Genomic DNA, 22,739 nt, shown 5'->3' on the forward strand with positions numbered 1-22,739 from the left:
GCAGATTAAATAAATGTTGGAAAATCTTTAATTCAAATGTCTAGCTGCCAATACAACTCTCTGGCTTTATTTGGGTTATGTCCTGCTGTTTCAATTTATTATTATTATTTTTTGAAGTTATGAAAAAAAAGCAATATCCTGGGTTAGAGAGGTAGCAGTATGGAATTATGAGATTAAATTATCATCTTTTGCTTTATGCATCAGCTCATTTATCCTTTTCCTTTGTATTATTTTTGTGATGTCAAAATAGTAAAAAAAAAAAAAAAAAGCCCGTGTTTTGGTGGATGAGTTTAAGGACAAAACATGTGGAGAACCTCAGGTTTTGTTGCATTTAATGAATAGAGGTACAAAAATTAGGGCCATAGAAAGAAATAAAAAGAATACTGACTTTAATCTCAGAGTTTTTTTCTGTGGATCTAATCTGATCAGAGTCAACTGAGGAAAGATTGGTTGAGTTAACTCTCTGTCCGGTCGACTATTGTATCTCCTGATTCCTCTGGCTTTCTGCAGCACATTTACAGGAAAATCAAAAAGAACGCACTTTACCTTTTAGAAAATGTAAAATGTGACAAATATAACTCACAGAAGTGTAATTTTATCAAAATTATTTTTGTGTTTATTTAATATGATTTGTTAAGGTTTAGGACATTCAAATCTGTCTGTGCTTGTAAGTTTGAAGAGAATAATATGTTGCAGGACGAAACTAAATATTTATGAAACAGTTTTACAAATTAACCTTGATTGATTTTCATAACTTTGATGTTTTTTTTTTCTTCCTTCATATTAGACACTTTTATGTAGTTGTACAGGAAACATTTCCACACAACAGACTCTATATCTTACTTGAGACCGCGGATCATTGGCTCCTCCCCCCTCCACTCCTCCACCCTTGGTTGCCATGGCTTCTGAGCCAGGGTTCTGATTGGTTATTTCAGCCATCCTTTGCTCCATTTGCTCCAAACGCTCCAGAATGGACATCCTGAATTGGGTGTCTGTGGAAGTGCAGGTCAGAGGTTTAAATCTATTTACCTTATTTAGGTAAGTGGGCAGAGTGCTTTACCGAACAAACCCCCTGTGTAATTCCATCTTCTGCTCGTTCTCTTAGGTTTCTGTTTTGGTCACTACCTATTTTATTTATGCTCCTCAAAGCTCAGGATCAACAGGGAGGGTGGAGCAACACGTTCAACTAAAGAGCTTCCATCTTACTGACATCTAGGTGAGAGCATTTTTCTCATAATAGAGAGTAAAAAAAAACATTCCTGTATTGTAGCCGTCATACACATTAATCCTCTGTTGTTCTCTCGTGAACACATCAAACAAAAACAGATTCACACAGACTGTTTCACAATAACAGAGTATAATTCAACATTCCAGCAGCTGTCGGTATGCAGGGAAGAAAAGCATTGAAACAATTTGTTTATATGCGAATATTTAAATAGTTTTGATTTGAGTTTAGAGTAGAATAAGAGGTTTAACTACTGTTTTGATGGATCACCAGAAGCTCCACAGCTCCATTGCTGTCAAAATAAATTTCAGTAGTACTTCAATAATGACTCTTTAGCATCACAAAAAGGCTAAATACAACCGTCTTGCGAAGACCTCAGGGTTTTTAGAGAACATTAGTGAACAAACAGCATCATGGAGTCCATAGAAGATAGGTCAAGGATAAAGCTGTGTAGAAGTTAGGGTTATGAAACAATACCTTGACTTTTGAACATGTCACTGTCCATTGTCTATATATATATATATATATATATATATATATATATATATATATATATATATATATATATATATATATATATATATATATATATATATATATATATATATATATATATATAATCCATAAATATCAAATATATGCAGTCGTACAAGTAAGAAAGCTTTCTGAGTTCTGTGTTGCTGTAATGGGCCTTTACAGGAGCAAGAGACTCCTTCTATTGTGGTTGGAGGGATCAGTGGAGCTGTCCCCTCCTCTGGGTGCTGAAATCGCACAGGTCAGCCAACAAGAATAGACAAGCAACATTGTTTACTTCAGTCAAACAATTTTCTGTCTCACTGCAAATACAGCTACATTCATGAGTTAAGTTGCAAAAACAAGAAAAAAAGGGGGGTATGACTCCACGACAACGAATTAACCCAGCCGCCTTCATGTCTATCAACTGCAACATGGCAGATAAGTGCGATCCCAACGCAGCAGCTGTAAACAATACACACCTGAACGTCAGTAGAACAGCGCGATGAGAAGATACCGTCAGGGTCTGCTGCTGTTTTGGTTTCTGTTCCCGCTTCTGCTAAACCTCCATCAGTCTGAGGTGAACGAAACGACTCACAGCTTCGCTTCTCCAGCCGTAAAAAAAAACAAAACATAAATAAAAAAATAAAAAAAGCGGAATGCAGGGAGGGACGGACGGAAGGAAGGAGGGAGGGAGAGACAGATAACCGTCTCTCCACGTTGTGTGTGTGAGGGGGAGCAGCGCTTCAAATCCGCCCGCCACTGTTCGAGCTGCGGGAGGCTCGCTCGTCATCGCCACAACAGACTGCACAGACCTGGGCATCAGCGTGCTGGCTGTGCCGTGTCCAGACACGTGTTTAATAGCAGATAGCAGTTTTGTCCCTACACCCCCACCCCCTCTCCTGGAGTGAGTAATTTGCCCTCATATGAGAAACCAAAACAGAGAAAATGTGCAGAAACAAGACAGGTCGCGTCTCGATGTCCTCACTTACGGACAAAGACGCAGCACATGTACATTTATCGGCTCCCATTTACAAGATCTGTCCGCAGTTGTTACTGTCAAACGGAGCGCCGTGTGTGCCGTCATGTCCTTGTCCTTTATTACAGCCAACAGTCAGCATGCTGTGACTAAAAAGCCGCATTGCCGCATTGCGCAACGCAGAGACGGGGGCGAAAGCGGAGTCAGGACATGGATCGCCGATGGGACCCATGTGTTTCCAGGCTGCAACTGCATTGGGAGATATATTTACACACAGAGGCTGACCCTGGAGTCGTGGAGACATCTGCAGTAATTGCCTCCAAAGATTAGTGAAAGAACGTGTCATTGTCCTTTAGCTTCGTTTAAAACCGCGTTAAATACAATGAAACTCACAACAGGTTACACAACCAGAGGTGAATGTAAAAAGTATGACTGGTTTATTCTCACACCTTAAAAATATGTACCAAACCACTATATTGTCCCATTTTCGATGTATCGATCGATCAATCAATCAACCAACCAATTCGAAATAATTTGCCAATTTATGATCAATTTGCATGCAGACACAATGCAACAATAGGAGCAGCTTCAAGACCAGTCCACACATATAATGACATAATGCTTCTCAAAATAGTCATTTAACACACAACGTCATTTGCGCATGTCCACACCCACACCCCCACACACACATATGTATATATATAAGGAGCAAAGCAGCAAATTAATTAAATAAAACCCAAAACCAATTGCATTTAGAGGTTACCGAATTACTCAGAGTCCACCAGTGTGTAATTTAATCTCTGTATAAAACCAGCTGTTCAGTGAAAACAGAGATTTTGTTTTGAAACTATAGTTTCAAGCCACACATGATAAAGGTCAGGCATAGAAAGCCTTAGTGGGAACAAGTTTTCATTTTCCCAAGTCTCGCTAAGAGAACAGATAATCCATCATCCAAAAATGAAAAGATTATGGGACATGTGTGAACCTACCAAAACAAAACAAGGTCATCCACCTAAACTGACAGGTTGGGCAAGAGCAGCACCACTCAAAGAAGCAGCCAAGAGGCATATTTCTGGAGGAGCTCCAAAGGTCAATGGTGCAGGTGGCTTTGAAAAAAAATAAATGAAATCCTGTTTGGAGTTTGTCAAAACCTATTAAGGGGATACAGCAAATATGTGGAAAAAGTTGCTCTGGTCAGATTAGGTCAAAATTCAACTTTCTGTCCAACAAGAAGAAACAGAACACAAAAAGTCTCTTAGTAGCTGGAAAAAACCTGAGATTGGGTGGAATACAAATGCACAACACTTCTCAGTCTTTTATTTCTAAAAAAAATATTAAAGACTATGTCTGAAACCATCTATTCCTTTCCACATGAAAGTGGCGGAAGGAGTGAACCATCTAGTTAAGTAAAAAAAATTAATAAATAAAATAAAATAAGCTTCTTCTTATGAACCAGGAAAACAATACTTGTTTTGATTATATGGGTCAGTTTCCATCTGTGAAGTTAGATCTTTTAGTTGTTTTTAGGGGTTTGCATCAAACAAATACATGTAAAAACGACACAAAAACAAGTCTTTCGCTAACAGCAAATGTATTACATTTCTCATAGTTAAAGTTCATTCATTGTACTTTGTTTTCTGATTTCCATCCTGCTGTACATCTGTTGTCTTTGTGAACCTTATGTTTTCATCACTAAATAAAGAGAAACACACTGACAAATACTGAATTACTGTTCATTTCAGGAGTGGGTCAGTCTGCAACACAAAGCATTTGTGCTTAGGGCACCCAAGTAGCTGGTGCCGGCCCTGGTTATAGCGCATCTAAAGTACATCCATTTCCTGGGCGTCACCCATTTGTGTCACTGCTGCTTGTTATGTTCTCTGGAAGTTTCCTTTTTAAGTATTGCGTGCATATATATGTATGTAAAATATAACAAAACACAACCAAAGCAGTTAAAAACATGCTTTGTTTTAATTTTCTTTACCAAGTTATGTGAAAAGAAATAGTAATACATGTACCCACAACTTCTTCCATTCATCCACTCTCAGCCCTCTGTCTAGTTTCATAATGCCAACGTCAGCCACAATACAGTATATATTTTTTTTTATCAGGCAGAGAAAAAGGCTGCAGCATAATGTGACTAAAATACAGAACCTGTCATAGGTCAGCACTGACCATGTCTCAGAAACTCTAAAAAATCATCAGCATCTAAATTTAATAATTGTTCAAATGAGGCAGCCTTATTTGATTCATATGTAATTACATGTTCAGCGTGATTCTTTTTAAACTTAAAGCAGGACCAAAAGTACTTCTGCTTTTCATTCAGCACAGTTTAAGCCTTTTCTGTATCTATTCTAATGACTTGCAGAGGTCACAACTGGGGCACACGTAGAACCAGCGACTGGTTCTATACTGCAGAGAAGGGATGGCATTTATCTCCTCAGAGTCTAGATCTTTTGTAACCTTATCTATTTAAAGGACAAAGGGATTGTGGAACAGGGCCAGCAGAAACTGGATTTTTGTTTCTGAAGAAATTGAAACAAACATCAGTGCTGTGGTTGGGAGAGGGCTGACATATGGCGTCTCAGCATGGTACTCCAGCTGCAATATGGTAGATAAGACGGCCCTGCAGTGGATAGTAAGGGGAGTTGAAAGGGCCCCTATCCTCTGTCCAAGATCTGTTCCAGAGCTGCTGCAGGAACAAGCCTCTGAGAGACTTCTCATGCCCTTTCCCTGAACTGCTGCCATCGGGCAAACTGCAATATCAAAAGTAGAAGCACCCGACTGCTACACAGCTTTCTACCTCAAGCTGTTAAAAGACTGAAATGCTGTTATTATCGTTCAGTTGATAGTACAGCACTTAATGTATGCTCAAGCTATACTTTGATATGTTTTTCTTTTATCAATTTGATCACTTTTGATTCTAACCTGTTGAGAAATAATTTGCACAACCACATACAGCATAACTTTTCTCATTCAAAAATGTGTCTGACACATTCAGGCAAATGTCGAGGTGTGCATGACTGAAAGACTCTTTCCTCTTGAATGTGAACAGACACATTTATCTCTTCGGTAAACAAATATTTTCTCTCACCATCCAGGGACAGCCAGTCGTGCTGAGAAGATGGCAGTGCTGGCAGGTCGCGTGCCTTATATTCAAACACTACCGAAGAAGAGATGACCTCACCACCCATGGCGACCTGCAGCATCACCAGTCCTGTGTCATGAGCTGGAAAAAAGACAGATATCAAGAGATTATTAGAGTGAACATCGAATAAACTCCACACAATATAGCTCAATACAAAATTATTAATTCAAACCTAATGTTGCCCTAATACGGATTATACAAACCACACAGAAAGGTAGGAGGCATTATTTACTATATTTTCCTATGTCTTGCTGAAAGAATATTCTAAACCAATTCCTTTCTGTATCTCGTTTACCATCTTATATCTCTTTTAGCCTATTTTTTTTTTTTTTTTTACATTTGGCTATGTCTTTCTGCTCTGAAAAGCATTCTCTAAACACAGGAATATGAGGAATATTAGGTGTTTGATACATTTTCTTCTGACGTTAATTTATTTTGGAGAAAAGTTGGTGTGTGTTACCTGGGCAGTAGCAGCGCAGCACCCCGGGCTGGATGAGGGCAGCTGGGACACTGATGTGGTCGAAGAGGCAGCTGTATTCACTGCTGGACTCCAACCATGGACCAGTAATCAACACCTTTACTCCTCCCTATGGGACAAAAAAAAAAAAAAAAAAAAAGCAACCATTTTCTGACAGGACTATGTAGCTCAAAATCTTTACAATGAAACTAGGAGCCATAAAACCCTCTAGTAATGAGAAAAGGATGTGGATACCACAACAACAGCATCAAAACACAAAACTTGTTTTCACTCTGCAAATACACCAGCAAATAGCAAGTTCTTTGATGCACTCTATGTTTTGTTTATAGTCTAAGGTAAGCCTGGAATGGGATTATTTAATGACCAGTCATTTACATTTGGATTATAACTAACCTCAAACAAAACCTGTCAGGATTAGAGCAGTGGAGGTGAACACCCTGTCTTGGTAGGTTGGCAGTGGTGTGTATAAATAATTACGCTGAAAGTACTCAAGGGTCATATTTTTTTTTTCCCTGAGAAAAATGGTAAATCATTTAATAGTGAATTATTTTCTATTTATCTGCAGGTTGATAAAATAAATAATAGCGCAAATTATTCTAGCTCTGAAAAAGGGACTTACATGCTTGTTTTATTAAAAGGAAGTTATACAGTTACTTGACTATTTGGGTTGAATGTTTTATGTTTTGTTGATCTACAAAATGTTTGAAAACCTATTTAACTAACATTAAAGAACGGTTGCACCCAAGTCTGTTTTTAAAGTAAAATGTTCAGTGTTTGAGGTTTTACTTGCTATTGTGTTAAAATGAAAGCAAAAAAACCCAAAACAAAACAAAACATGTTTTTTAAAAGAAAAAATATATGGTGGTGTACCTAACTTTTCACATTTATGAAAAAAAAAAAAATTCATACAAAATTGTTCCAACCGCCACAAATGGCCCTCAGGTTACACTTTAAACACCAGTAATTTATAAGTAGCAGACAACAGGGTGCGTGACACAAACGTTTTGTAAACAAAATGTTATAAACCATGAATCATTTTCTTTCCACAGCGAAACTGTGCCCAAAGTTATGCTGGTCTATCACATAAATTCCTAATAATACACATATAAGTTCATGATTGGAACAAAATGTGGAGTTCAAAGGGTCTAAATATATTTGGAAAGTACTGTGCATTTTAGATGTTTTTTATGTTCTGAAGTCCTTTTTAAAAAATCCCAGACTAAATCTGCAGTTAAATGTGGGTATTATTTAATAATTGTTTATAATTATTTCCGCTATGAGACTGTTTTTAAAACATGGTGGTTCAAAGATGAAGAGTTTCCTCAACTTTCATCATAATTCAATGACAGAACTGCTGTCTGAGTTATTAGAAGTGGTACATGCTCAAATTAATGAGGCCACCCAGGGGAATCTGGGGAAAAATTGAAATTTCATTAAAACCCAATCAGCTGAGTCTGAAATATTCGGCCTCCTTAATGACCACATACTGTAGCCAAGCTGTCAGTACAAACTGGGCTAAGCGTGATTGCAACAGTTACCGTCAGTACAAGCTACCATCAATCATGTGGAGCATGGACTAATTTTCCTGTGGGGAGCAGTGATGAGTAAATAATGATTACATGTTGGGTTTACTAACCTCTGGATAAGACCACTCTGGGGAGTAGTCCGTCACGGCGAACAGCCTGCCAGTCTCCTGGAGTAGTCCCAGTGCCCCCTGCTCCACCTCGGATGCCTGCAGGTGACCGGCCGCTGTGCTGTGTTCCTCTCCTACTGCGCCCTCCTGGGGCATCAGGACCCCAGAGACTGCTGCCGCCACCCCTCCCCCAGATCCCTCCACAGAGATGAAATCATTGATAAGATCGGAGAACTGGCTTCCAAAAGACGCTTCAAACCCTTCCAGACTGATAGCCGCCCCGGCCCCAGCTGTCGTTGCCGGTACCCCTGCACCTTGCTGAGGTAGCGGAGAGCTGTAGAGAGCACCTTCGATGTTTGCACCTACACCTATCGATTGAGGACTGGCCACCACTGAACTACTAGCACCTGAAATGCTCACGCCATTACATATAATTTCATTTTCCGTTCCTCCTCCGCCCCCTCCGCCTCCTCCACTCTCGTCCCCCCCTCCGGTGTCATCTGTGGGCTGGAGAAAATGCTTGGCGTCAACACTCGCATAGGCCTCATGAGGATCCCCTGCCTTGAGCAGTAAATCTTCTCCATTTTCTGTCGGTTTCTCTAAGGCTGCGACCTCCTGGTGGCTCCTGCTGTCTGGTTGCTCAACGTCTTGTGTTGTCAGGGGAAACGACCCGACTGCTGCCGCTTGCCCATTCCTCGCACACAGCGCCTGCTGGTCTGTGCTCACTTGGTGGAGGTGTGTATGCGCTTCTCCGTTAGTGACAGGAGAGTCAGTGACCATCGGGGGGAGGCCGATGTAGGCCCGCGTTTCGCTGGATTCCTGGGTTGCCTTGGTGCCGTTGACCTGCAGCTGAGAGGGCTGGGTTGTCTGGGGGGAGGCCTGGAGGAAGAGGCCCGGGGAGGGATGGTGTGCCGGCTGGTTCAGACTTGAGACACAGGCCGATGACATGACAGCACTGAAGTCCATCTGTTCCAGGGTGGTGCTGGGGCTAAGGCCAGTTCCTTCGCCCACGTAGCTGCTCTGGGTCGCCAGCGGCTGCTCCAGTGGCGTAGCCTCCGTCTTGATGTTGTTGACGAGTGCCGGGTTGTAAATGAAACCGTTAGTGGAGCAGTGGAGTCCCCCATCATCACCATTGCATCCCTCTGTCTTCCCTCCACCTCCCCCGTACGTCTGGCCCTGCTTGGGATTGTTGAGGAAGCAGTCGGGGTCAAAGGTCATGGTGGTCTCAGGAAGGCTGACTCCAACTCCAGAGTCTAAAGAGCTGGACAGAACCAACTCTCCTCCTTCACCTAATCCCACCCCTCCACTGAACGATGCAAACCTCTGGTTGTCAGGGGCGACAGCCAACAGGATACCCGTGGTGGTACTCTCGTGGGTGGAAGCCAGCAGATGGGTGTGGCCGGCCGAGTATACCGAATCACCAGTTAGAGTGGTGACCTCTGACATGAACACAGCAGTGCTTTGTGACAAGCTGGTGCCAATGGCAAGAGCTGGGCTGTCCGCCATGTCGCTGGCAATAGACAGAGGGGAGCTCTGGGTGGTGTCGGGTACCTCCACCTGGTTGGTTGAGGTGGAAGAAGACACCTCCATGCTGCTCTGTGGGAGAAGGGAAGGTTTGGTTATCCTGCCATTCCTCCTCTCGCCTCCACCTGCCCGACTCCTCCCCCCGCCAGGATTGGCCTCAGTCTGGCCCTCCGATACATCACTGTTCTGGACCTCCGTGCCATCTGCTTCCTCAGCTCTCTTTCCTGCTGCTACACTGGTTCCTACTGCTGTCCCTCCTCCTGCTCCGGACTCCTGTTTGGATGAGATGATACGCTGCTTCACACTGGAACATTTCTGATGAAGGCTGCTTCCAGCACCTGACAGAAAAGACAGAAAAGAGAACAGCATTCAGGAAAGTGTGCAAGAGTCACAAAATAAAGTCCCCCTTTGTGTCATTTAATTTAATCATAGACACAGCTTTTCTTTGAAGGCCACAGAGTTTTGTTAGAGAACATAGGGAACAAACGGGATCAAGAAAACTAGCAACCGTAGTAGATGGATCAGAGAAAAGCAGAATTAGAGTTTAAAACACCTTAACTGACATACCAGCCAAGGAAAGCATTGATCAGAAAAGAAGGAGAGAGACCCTGAATCTGTGACAAAGTAAAAGTTCTTTACTTACTGAATGAGGTTGTGTCTTTTTGCAAAGAAGATTCAAAGAAAAAAAAAAACACCTTTGTAGAACCAGTATCACCAGTGAAAGGAGGTTCCACACTTTCGTATTTGAATTTGTTAAAAAATAAACCAAACAGAAAAAACAACCAGCATAATTTTCCCTCAGCAGAACAACTAGTAACTGTGCCATCCCTAATTTGGGTGTTTTTGGAAGAGTGGCAAGAAGAAAGACATTGTTTCCAGTTTGCCACAAACTATGAGGAAACACTGACATGGTCCTAAGGTTCTGACCAAAAAAAAAGGCTAAGTGACAATTTTTCTCTTTAACACAGTGTAGTTGATCAGAGTTAAAGGGAAGCTTGTTTGGGATCAAACATGGCAGTAAAAATCCCCAATGTGGGCTCAAAAAACCCTGCTACTGAGGCAGTGGTTCACCTTCTAATAGAAAAACACACTCTAGATCTGAATATGAATCTGTGACAAAGTAAAAGTTCTTTACTTACTGAATGAGGTTGTGTCTTTTTGCAAAGAAGATTCAAAGAAAAAAAAAAACACCTTTGTAGAACCAATATCACCAGTGAAAGGAGGTTCCACACTTTCGTATTTGAATTTGTTAAAAAATAAACCAAACAGAAAAAAACAACCAGCATAATTTTCCCTCAGCATCACAATGATTATCTACAAAATAAAAGACAGTCTGAAACAAGACAAATATGTAAAACAAACAAAACAAAATCAAAGGATATGAATCTTTTTGCCAGATTGTAATTAGAGAGGATGTAACAGCACCCTCTACTGTTCAGAACCTATACTGCAACGATTATACAAGTACTCTGATATAACTGTCACAAACAAGGTGTTAAGATACATTCTATGTATTTGTTGATCTTTTCCGGAAAATTAAACATCTAATATGCAAACCACATGTTTTCATTTACCTCCCCAGCGTTTTGCAGTTTTAATTTCAGAGGTAACACCTCCCACTCATCATCAACAATCACAGGACACAGGCAACGCGACACAAGAAAGCAGAAGGCTCTGTGAACAATTAGCACATGAATCAGTACTTGCATCAACAAGACACACAGGTACGGGCTCATCTCAAACTACCTTTCCAGACCACATCAACCAAATAGACTGACTTACATAATGGTGTGCGGGTATGGGTGTGTCAGTGAGGGTACTGAAACTATCTAGTCCTTCAAGCTGTTTCATGAATATGAAATGCTTTATATTTTAGCCACGCTTGCCGGTTTGCTATAAATTTCTCCGTTTCATGGCTGCAGTTTGTGTCTGCCTCTAGGTGGCAGCATGACTCTGATAGCGGCAGCAACCAGCGACTTACTACATGTGGTAAAAACTAGCTAAATTACAAGTGTTCTGGAAGTCCATCTAGTATTCACCACGGATTAATCTAACTGAAACAAATCACTGCAGGAAAAAAAGATTTTTGCCAATAGCTCAGTTTTACAAGCTTTGCCATACTAAATCAAACTGACAAAAGTATAAGAAACTCAAAGCAGCAACATGTGAAGGTAAAGGTGTGAATATTTTTTAAAGGAAATATTAATCAAGTGATCAGCTATTGTAGTGGCCAATAATTTCCTGGCAGTCAGCTAATTGATTAATGAAATCAACTAATGATGCCGTCTGCACTTTTAGAAGCAGCTGGGGGATTTAATTATCTACAAAACTGTTTAGCGTCAAATAAAAAGACCATTTACAAATTTTGGTGCTGAAAAGATGTCAAACCTCACTGTAATACTGGGAATGCCCTAAATTATTATTTAGTAAATTGCTCTTAATTGATAACTCTTAATTTGTGCAGATAAGGATGAAACTGAATGAAACGCCTAAATATAAATGAATGAAGCATACATATTTTTGCAAAAAATTAAGAAATTTAGTAAGACTTTATCAAAATCATCAAATCTTCAGATGTTACTCATTTTAACCAAGTCAATGTTATTTACTGACAACAACTACAAATATAATATATTAATACATAAGTAACAAAAATCTATAACTACCATGCACGCAGCAGCATAGTGTGTAGCATAGCTGTGTGTAGTATATGAATTACCTAAGCAAGTGATTTTTCATTGACCTCGATATTAAAATGAGACTTGAGTTTAGAACAATTAAGTTCATAATAGACACAAGAAAGTAACTTTTTTTTTGCTAAGATGGTTTAAATGTTTATTGCATGCTGCAAGAAAAGGCATCTGCTTCAATGAGTCATTCACTTCAGGGTATTTAATCACTACATTAAATGTTTTATCATTCAGATGATAAATGTTTACCAATGAATACATGGCTGTTATATAGCTGTTTCGCATATACAAACACATAGATGAGTGATTAGCACAAACCATTTATAGAAGAAGGTTAAATTATGCATATTTTACAATCTCCTGCGCTCCATCATGTAAATAATTAAGTCATTTGCAGTACTATTCACATTGTTTCCACTGTTCTTATGTAATTAATTTAATTTTATTGTTGCTTCTAATAATTGTTCTATTGTAAATTTCTTATATTTTATGTACTTCTAAATCATGATGTTTTAAACTTTAGAATAGTTAATGCTACTGTGACAAATATATTTCCTATTTGGAATAATAAAGAATATAATCCAATATATTACTTTTTTGCTCCACTAGATTGACTCATTTAAATTTGCAACTACGTTTTGAAACAAAGACACATGTCAGCCAGTGTGTGAGAGTGGCAGCCCATTTTTAAAATATAAATTTCACTATGTGACGTTGGCCCTCTCTTTGCTACAACTATAACAGCCTCAACTCTTTCAAACTTTCCATAAGGTTTAAACATTTTTTTCTGAAGCACATTTCTGAGATCAGACACTGATGTTGGTTGAGAAGGTGTGGCTTGTAGTGTCTGCTTTAACTCATCCAAAGGTGTTCCTTTTTGGGCTGAGGTCAGGAATCCAGTAAACCTCTTCGACACTAAACTTGCTCATTGTTGATTTGCTTTGTCTACTGGGAAATCATGTTGCAGCAGCAAAGGGCCATTCCCACACTTTTCCCACAACGTTTTTGAAAACGCCTCTGATATGCTAGAGAACTTAATCGCATCTACATGGGAACATATTTTTCCAAACAGGTTGTCATTTTCCATCCATCCATCCATTATCTGAACACCCTTCTTCCCTAATGGGGTCTGGAGGGTTGCTGGTGCCTATCTCCAGCTGCGTCCCGTGCGAGAGGCGAGGTTCACCCTGGACAGGTCGCCAGTCTGTCGCAGGGCAACACAAAGACATACAAGACAAACAACACACTCACACACACACTCACACCTAGGGAGAATTTATAGAAACCAATTAACCTGACAGTCATGTTTTTGGACTGTGGGAGGAAGCTGGAGAACCCGGAGAGAACCCACGCATGCACAGGGAGAACATGCAAACTCCATGCAGAAAGATCCCCGGCTGGGAATCGAACCCAGGACCTTCTTGCTGCAAGGCAACAGCTCTACCAACTGCGCCACTGTGCAGCCCTGTCATTTTCCAATAATCTAAAAAAGAAAAATGAATCCACACAGAAACACATTCAACAAATCCCCCCCAGACCTGTCAGTGTCTCTAATCATTAAGTTTGGGACCTGTGCCTAAAGCCTTCAGTAGTTCAATTGTGAAGGGGAATAAAATGATAAATGGTTAATTAACTGGGAACTGGTGGTAAGACTTGACAACCGACGTTCATAGACACCCTCCATGCTGTCAGAACAAGCTTAAACCATTTAACAAAGAAGAATGTGGAAAACCTTTTGTCTCCAGAGACGTTCACCAAACGATTTGCAGTTGTTATTGCAGAACAAGGCTGTTCTGCAAAATAGTGACTTAGAGCTGCTGAATACTAAAACACATCCGTCCTTTTAAACTTTCATTCGTAAGACATTTCAAAACCATATCTTAGTTAATTTGTAACTAATTTGCAAATTAGTGCAAATTAGTTACGCACTAATTTGTGTTGGTGTATCACACAACATGCCAGTAAAATCCATTGAAGTCTGCACTCATTATGTGACAAAATGTCAAGGCCTCAAGGGGTATGAATAATTTTCAAAGTCCTATATAAAAACACAGTATATCCTGGCAACATTAGCCATCATGACAATGTTTTAAATAAAAACTTAAAGTAGTGATGTCAGTCTGGGACAGTCAAACAGCTGCACAATCTGCCCTTACGTGACTCATGGGAGGGTGTGTGCTCAAGCTAAGGAAACTCACACATAGGTTTGAGCTGTCCAATGAGCTCCTCTTTGCTCCACTTGGCCCACTCTTTCCTGTCCGTGTTGATGGAGCAGAGGACCGGACCGCACGGCTTCCCGCTGTCATCCACTGCCGGCACATTCAGGTAGTGCACCAGCACGATGTCTGGGTTCTGTAGCACACAAACATCGACATGCACACGCCGTGTTATTGTAAAATGACATCCATTCATTAATTCAGTGATTGGTATTTAAAAGCGCGCAGAGGGCAGAAATGATAAAAGAAAAAAAAAACATATTCACAAACAGGAAAGAAGGGCAGGGGAGGAGGTAAACTGGGAGGGAAAGTGAAAGAGAAAGTAGAGGACAGGGAGGAGGTCAGACGTAGCGTGTCAGATAAGGTTCTCTCACCTGCCCATAAAAGATTTAACAGCTTGAGCCCACTCATCACTCTCTCTCTAACGCTGCAGTGTCTACACGTGTGTTGGTATGTGTGTGTGTGTGAGCGCGATACAGGATATATGTGGAAAGACTGAACAAGAGAAACAGAGGGAGAGCAGCTCTCACTATACCGCTGGTCACCGACAGACCTATGGAATTTCTATCCTATGAATGATTCAACAAGTTCGCTCGTGTGCACGCGTGTTGTTAATGTGTGTGTGTGAGAAAGAGAGAGAGCCTGAGAGACAGAGACTTTTTTTCATGATGAAAGATTCAGTAGACAGACTCAGGTTAGGGGGTGGACCTGCTGAGGTGGAACACTTTTCTCTCCAACAGAGGGGTAGCACACTGGGCCGCTGCTGCTCAGGGCTCTGCGGTGCAACACTGTTCATGGACTGATTTATAATCATGTTCGCTGATGTGTTTTGATATCTGTGCAAAGAGCAGAAAATGGCACATTACAGATAAAGCAAGTCAAATTTCCCTTCCCATTTTCAAGATGGCAAGATTCCAACTAGTGGAGCATGCTGAAAAGAACATATAGTGGATTGGGGCGTAATATTTCAATTTACTGGGATAGCTGATATTTCCATGTAGATTTCATGTGAAAAATTGTGCAAAAAAAAATAAAAAATCTGATCACAACTGCATAGCTGTGTATGCTTGTCCATATTTTAAATATGCAATGGCATATTTCATTTGATATTAGCTGAGAAATGACAGGTGGGGGAGTTTAAGTGTACCCAGACATGTCCGGGAGTCATTATGCAATATGTCATGTGAAGATGATGAGGTGACTGTTTCTTGAATTAGCAGAGTGAAAGACCTGTGTCGGCGTGCGCGCGCGTGTGTGTGAGAGAGAGAAAGATAGCACATATGCACACAACAGCTGCTCTTTGTTGCCACTCACATGAGCAGCAGAGTGAGTCCAACATCTTTATGAAAAGCAACATGCTTTTATACACAATAGACACCTGTCGGGGTGTGTGTGTGTGTGTGCGTGTGTGTGCGTGTGTGTGTGTGTGTGTGTGTGTGCGTTTGAAGCAGAAGGCATGTTGTGTGTGTAGTTTGTAGCTCCAGGACATTTTCTTAGAAAGGACCGCACAGAGAGCAGCGCCTGAGTCCCTGATGCGAGCATAGAGAGTCAGGGTTAGATAACACACTGTTCTCAGGAAGTCACAGTCAGCTCCTGTAAAAATTATTTTTACCGCCTTGCACCCAGTGTGACATTTTCTCGAGACCTATATGAGCAGTGTATTCCATAGTGGTCTATATTCGTAGGTAGGACACCAGCAAGCCAAACAACATAATTTTTTACTATCAGTCCAGTCCTGGAGTATTATTTTCAGCAGCCTGAGTCTGCCTCATTAATTTGGAAGGGGAGGACTTTTTTCGCTGCTCTATGGTTTAGCTCAGTTTTACCTGTTTGATGATCTAACAAGTGAAAGCTTGTGTTCTACTTTGTAAAATAAAACCTAAAATAGCTAATAATGTTTGCTGTGTGTATCGATGCCTTATAAATTCAGTCATAATTTTGCTGGTGTTAATACAGCGATGGTGAGAAGTTTACATACAACCTCATGTTGATTTGGGCTTTCAATGATTCTTTTTCCACCAGCTTTTTTCCAGGGTGGTTTGATTACAACAAATTAGTGTGATGTTTTACAAAGAAGTATAATGTGCAAAAGCTGGAATTTATTGTGGATTTTCTCTAATTCACACAGGGTGAAAATTCTGCAGTATATAAAAGCACAGATAAACACATTGAACTTGTTATACATATTTAAATATTTGTTTATTTGTCCATTAGCAAAATGCATAGTTTTGGTTAGACTTTGACAGCTATACTTATCAGAATGACATAACTTATTTGCTGTGTATTTACTATGGCACCGTTGTTGAACACCTTCACCAATTTCTTTTGATGTAATGGGAACTAACGGTAGTTCAGAAGTGGCTTGTGCGTGAATAACACCCTGGGCGTTCAACTTATAATATCGCCCTGGGCAACTGCCTATGTTGCCTGTATCAAAAGCCGGCTCTGGTTGTACCAAGAGGAAAATAACACCAAACACACACTACAGCTGTGTGGATTAGATGAGTCAGTTTCTGGAAAGCCCTGAGCTCAACAATATTTTAAAGTTATGGACTCTACTTATAATTCAGAACTGCCAGGAATAGTGGTCAATTAAAATATCCAGCTAAAATTAAGCCAGAAGTTTGTTGCTGGCTAAAATAAAAAAGTGTGAGTCAAGGTACAACTTGGGGAGGGAAATTTGTCCAAACAATAGTTTTTTTGATCATCAATTCTTAAGTTTAAATTGCGTCTGAAGATATGTATTATATCAACAATCCACCCTGAAAACAGAACTGTTCAAAGGTATCATTACAGCCCAAAATTAAAGTAGTATTCCTGGTCAAAATCAGTATATGTAGACGTCTGACTGGTGCTGTTTGCGAGAGAGGCATAGTGGGAAAAGGGCGGAGAGCTTACCTGCAGCAGCCAATAGCATCTACGATGGAAGGTGGGGATGATGGAGGAGTGGACGTAGCAGCCATACAGACACTGGAGAGAGGATAGGAGAGGACAGCAGAGGAGAGGAGATCGCAATGGTGAACAAGACAAGAAAAAGGAAGGAAGCCGGACAAAGAAAATTGCAAAAAAGGGAGTGGAGAAGGAGAGGACAGGGAAGGAGAGAACAGGAGAGGAGAACTTAGGTTATACCCACTTAGGTTGTATTGATTGTGGTGCTGAAAGTAAATTGCAAACATGCTGTACGTGTTTTTTTCCCTAATGTCTTTTCTAAAATACCATCAATCTGACGTGGGCAATAGCAGCACCAGAAACAAAGAAACTCACAGCCTTTGAAAAACAGGACATTTGGAATTAATGAAAACTTCAAAAGTTTTTAGTTTGCTAGTTGTTAGGAAAGGGGAATATGTGGAGACTACAAGAAAACACTGAGCGAGCAAAGGACACTTATAAGAACACTACAGAGTGTAAACATGACCAAATATAGGCGCAACTTGGTAAATTAGAATACCCCAGTACCTCAGAAAACTACGGTACTACACTAATAAATAAATAGTATTTTTAATACAGACATGTAATGATATAACCATGTTACACAGTAATGGGAAAGTCTGCTGACTTGACAATTGTCTAGCAGACAGTCATTGGGGAGGCTACAATTGGTAATTGCTAAAGCATGCAAGCATCTTAATGGAAAATTAAGTGGAAGAAAAAGCATTATTGAATAGGTGGTGGAGATGATTCTAATACAAGGAGAGTTGTAATGACATCAGTTCCACCATTTAGGAAACAGATAGAAGTTCTGTGAGTCTTTTAGTACTTAGTTGCTCTCTCCCTGGCATTTAAAACCTGTCAGGGTTTAAAGCTGGTGTGTTAATGAGGAAAAAAATGCTACACAGGTAAAAAAGTAATTTATTTATTTATTTTTTTACCAAAAGCAACATTTGTTTGGCACTTACACAGTTACAGCTAAAATAAATTGTCTAATCACTAAGGTCAGACACTAATGTCTAAATCCTTGAGTAACTGGTCACCCAAACACTTGATGCCTTCATCTATAAATACAACAAATTAACAGATTGTGAGTCTGGTACTAGAGAGAACCGATCCACATCAATGGCGTTAATGTCCATAACTAAAGAAATTATAAACGTCACGGACAATAAAAACTTCTGTCATTGATGAGGGTTTTTTTTAGACCAATATGTCTGTTTGTCGAATAGGTTTCTTCATGTACTCTCTTTCTCACACACAGACATAAACTCAGCAGAGGCAGTGTTTGAGTTATGGTCTGTCTTAAAGAGTGACAGACATTGTTCTCAGTTGTTCTTTTTCCTCAAATACACTTGTGAATTGGTGGCTATTTTTTTGCTTTTTCTGTCTTATTGTTGCAACTCCCCCCCGCATGCAGTACAACCTGCAAAAATAGCGGGGTGGGTTGTAACAAAGGGCATCTGGGTCTTCGAGATTAACTCACAAAGTCTGAAAAGCAAAGCTTTCAATCAGTGTCATTTGTAGTAAACAAATGTGGGTATTTTGTTGAGCAGTTTGAGAATTAGATCTCCAAGCAATCAAGGAGGTAAAACATTTGTCTTCAAGGAAGTGAAGAATGGAGCACTACAAGTTTCCTTCCGTTGATAAGTTATATGGAGATGCTGATTTTATCTTCTCAGCACCTGCCCACACTGTCAAAAGCATCACTGGCTGCTTTAATGGTATCACTGCTTTGTCAATACCTGAGCAGCACCACCAGCAATTAAGTTAAGTTGGTTGAAGCAACTTAACTGAATTGCTTCAATTGGTAACAAAAAAATAACTTATGTTTATTCAACTTAATTTATCAGGCTTAACCAATTCAAGTTATTATGTCTATCCAACTCAATTTACTAAATTTATCCAACTCAATATATTAAGATTATTTTCATCTGAATTCCATAAGTGTGTTTAAAATGACATATTTAAGTCAGTCTTACTCAAGTCATTTAGTTTACATAAAATAAAGAAGTAAACTCTTTCAAAAGTTTTCTGGGGCTAAGCCTTTATTTGAGAGTAGTAAGACAGGAAAGTGGGTAATGAAAAAGGGGGAAGAAATGCAGGTCAGGTCATCGTGCCGGGAATCTAACCTACGACGGCCGTGTCAAAGACTAAGGCCTCCTCGTGTTTGTTGTGCTCTACATGTGCCACCCTGGCACCCTGGTTGGTGCAGGATCTGTCCCTTGACATTAACTCACAAAGTTAATGTCAAGTGTATCTTATGTCGTAAAATCAGACATAAGATACAAACACAGCGTTGAACTTAATTTCTTCAAGTACAGTCACAGTAAAACAGTTCCTTTAAGTTAAAGATTTGTAACTTTTGAGTTAATTAAACACATGAAAGTAAGTTAGTATAACTAAAGCAAAGGAATTAAGTGAGATTAATGTAAATAAACATGAACTACAACCCAAATACACTTTGAGTACGCTAAAAAGTGTACATGCATGTACACTAAAAAGTGTACTCTCAAAAGTGTATTTGGGTTGTAGTTCATGTTATGGACTTTACATTACATTAATTTCACTTATTTCTCGAAAGTGTGCATTTCTGAGAGTGCACTCGAAATTGAATAAAGTTAATGAATTGAGTTTTGATGATCATAATATATTGAGTTGGTCAGACACAAGATACAAAACTGGCATTGTATTCAGCAGTTTCTAGTAAAGTCAATGTAAAACGTTTCTTTAAATTAAAGATTTGTAACTTTTAAGATAATTGAACACAAACAAACAACTTTTGGACTTATCTATAAGATTCAACATGGTATAAAATATTGGGTTTTGTGTGAAGGTCTTTGATATTTTGTGAGCTGGAAAAAACATTTCTGAACAAGATGAACAGCCGAAAGTCACATAAAGATTAGTTTCCTCAGAATTTTGCACAATTTTGTGCAAAATAAAAAAAATTTTTTTGTGAAATCAAAAAGATCCTTTCATGTCCAACACCTGGCCTCGGAGAACAGAGTGTTGTAATGTGTAACAGATGAAGGATGAAGTGAAAGCAGAAAAGCCTTCCATCAAGGTCATTACCTCCCCATTGTGAGCAAAAATCAAGACACCCACACCCGAGCATACATGCAAACGTATGAAACAGCTTTTATTAAAAACAAAATTGCTGCCAATGTAAATACATTCAATCAGGCAATATGTAATTTACACTTCAAGCTTGTTTTGTTTTCTTTTTCATTCATGCTCATACACACTCATGTTTTGCTGCTGTTTTTCCCTTCTCAGAAGTAGCCCGCTCTCTTTCTAAAGAGTGTTTTGCCAAAGGCAAAGTGCATTTCCATATATTTCCATTCGATATGAGGAGGCTCTCCATCCAGGGTTATGTTTTTCTCTAATGCTTCCTGCCTCTCCCCATCCTTCTTCTTTCCCTCTGCTCATCTTGCCGCTCTGCTCGTTCCCTCATTCTCATTCCCTGCTCTACACACTGCTTACTTGCTCGCTTGAGGGGTCCTGGGAAGGAGTGACACAAACAATTACTGACCAAGTACCAGGGAGAGAAACTCTTTTCTCTGTGACCATGTTTGTTTGTGGATGTTCAAGTGCACGGAAATATAAGACGGAGAGTTAGAATGTAAATAATTGCGACATCTTTAATCATAGCCTTTCTCGATATGCCTTCTTCAAGCTGTTTCTTGTTCACTTTTAATGCATGAACCACCGAGTCCCCAGTAAACATCCGTGTGCCTCATCACAGTTTCTCCTTTGCTCTTCTCTCCACCTCATTCTTTCAGTTTCTGACACATGCATGCTCACTCCTCTCACCTCCTGGTACATTCCTGCTGAATAATCAATTTCTGAGCTGGCTGATGTGACTCAAACACACACACACACGCCCACACACCCACACACACACACACACGCCCACGCAGAGACGCTGCCTTGAGACTGGATCGATACCCCTCTCTGTTCTGCTGAAGGAGGCATTGACATCATTCCTGGCCTGAGGCCAAACACACTCTTATCCTTCACAAAGAGAGAGGAAGGGAGACAGGGACCAGAGCTGGGAGGAGTTGGGTTGGGAGGAGAAGAAAGAGGGGTACCACTCACTTTCAGGCCACAAATTGGTCTGTAGACTAAGCGGCGGGTTATTTTGCGTGTTCGTTTGAGTTGCATGTATGTGTCTCCTCTAAATCAAGAAGAGTAAGTTAAGGACGAGGTTGGCAGCGAAGCAGCATGCACCATCATCGACTTGTTTTTCCACTGCAGCCTCTTACCTCTACCCCCTGGACTTTGAGCTTCATATGATCCTCTCGGGTGGTCTTCCCGTCTTTCCTCTTCTTCCAGCAGTAGCCATCTTTCCTGTACTTCACCTTTTTACGGTTGTAGAGGATCATAGAGCCATTCTGAGGCCTGCAGCAGGACAGGATGAAGAAATTATGGTCATTTTTATGCGTTCTTGATCTCACACAGCATTTTGCACGGTGACGTCAGCGCTACTATTGGCGAGTTTCACGTGCCCACCCTCCCCCTTCACATAAATAGCCCTGTGCTCCAACATGTTAATATTTTAGTAGGGTGATTTACTGGCACAGCAAGAACATTGGCCTCCAAGCTGCCTTTCTGTATACACACCTGGTGGGATGAACACACACAGTCGCAAAGACACACTCCAGGAATCATACATGAACAAAGACAGAGGTACAATAGTGATATCAGACATAGCAGGGTCTGCTGCTGTGTCTTCTTTGGGCTCAATGTCAAACCTGCTGCTCGGCAATCAATCATTACTCTTTAAAACATTAGGGACAGGTGTGTGTGTGTGTGTGTGTGTGTGTGTGTGAGTGTGGGCGTGTTTATGTGTGTGTGTGAGAGAGATAGATTGTGTGAGTGTGGCAAAGGAGGAAAAGTGCCTCCCTGCCTTATCTTGTGACACCAGGAGGAGAGAACAGACTAGTTAACAATCAATAAACTAAAACACAGAGCCTTGCAAAAGCATTTATACCTCTTAAACCCTTTCACATTTTGTTATGACCACATACTTTAGTGCATTTTAATGGAGTTTTATGAAATAGACCAACACAAAGAAGTGCATAAATTTGAAGACGAAGGAGAATAATACTCTGCTTTAAACTTCCAAAAAGCTCTTTTGCTCTTCAGGAAGCTGTTTCCTCAGTAATATTCTCTGAGACCTTCAAAAATCAACTTGCTGAGAATATATTCCACACAACAAGCGATCCACATTTACCATTAAGGTGATTTCTGAGGGCAGTTTGTGGCACTGGACTTTATTCAGGAGAATCTGAGTGAAGGGGGATCACAGAAATGCAAATGATTTGTAAACTATATTATTTTCCACCCACTTCAAAATAATGTCCTTCAATCTCTTGGTCAATCACATAAAACCCCAATAA

General features: G+C 40.3%; 1 protein-coding gene across 7 annotated transcripts in view; it reads right to left on the minus strand.

Moving 5' to 3' along the window:
* Nucleotides 1-22,739, minus strand: part of LOC122833760 (calmodulin-binding transcription activator 1-like) — an 81,261-nt gene that overhangs the window by 12,934 nt on the left and 45,588 nt on the right. For all 7 annotated transcript variants that reach the window (XM_044121620.1, XM_044121619.1, XM_044121621.1 and 4 more), the window contains exons 5-11: nt 21,603-21,738; nt 17,305-17,376; nt 14,389-14,542; nt 7,980-9,838; nt 6,326-6,452; nt 5,812-5,946; nt 844-992 (exon numbers count right to left, since the gene is read on the minus strand). In XM_044121620.1, coding sequence (XP_043977555.1) covers nt 844-992; nt 5,812-5,946; nt 6,326-6,452; nt 7,980-9,838; nt 14,389-14,542; nt 17,305-17,376; nt 21,603-21,738 — 2,632 coding nt within the window. The remainder of the gene's footprint in view (nt 1-843; nt 993-5,811; nt 5,947-6,325; nt 6,453-7,979; nt 9,839-14,388; nt 14,543-17,304; nt 17,377-21,602; nt 21,739-22,739) is intronic.

Source organism: Gambusia affinis, linkage group LG07 (genome assembly GCF_019740435.1).
Source record: "Gambusia affinis linkage group LG07, SWU_Gaff_1.0, whole genome shotgun sequence".
Lineage (NCBI taxonomy): Eukaryota > Metazoa > Chordata > Actinopteri > Cyprinodontiformes > Poeciliidae > Gambusia > Gambusia affinis.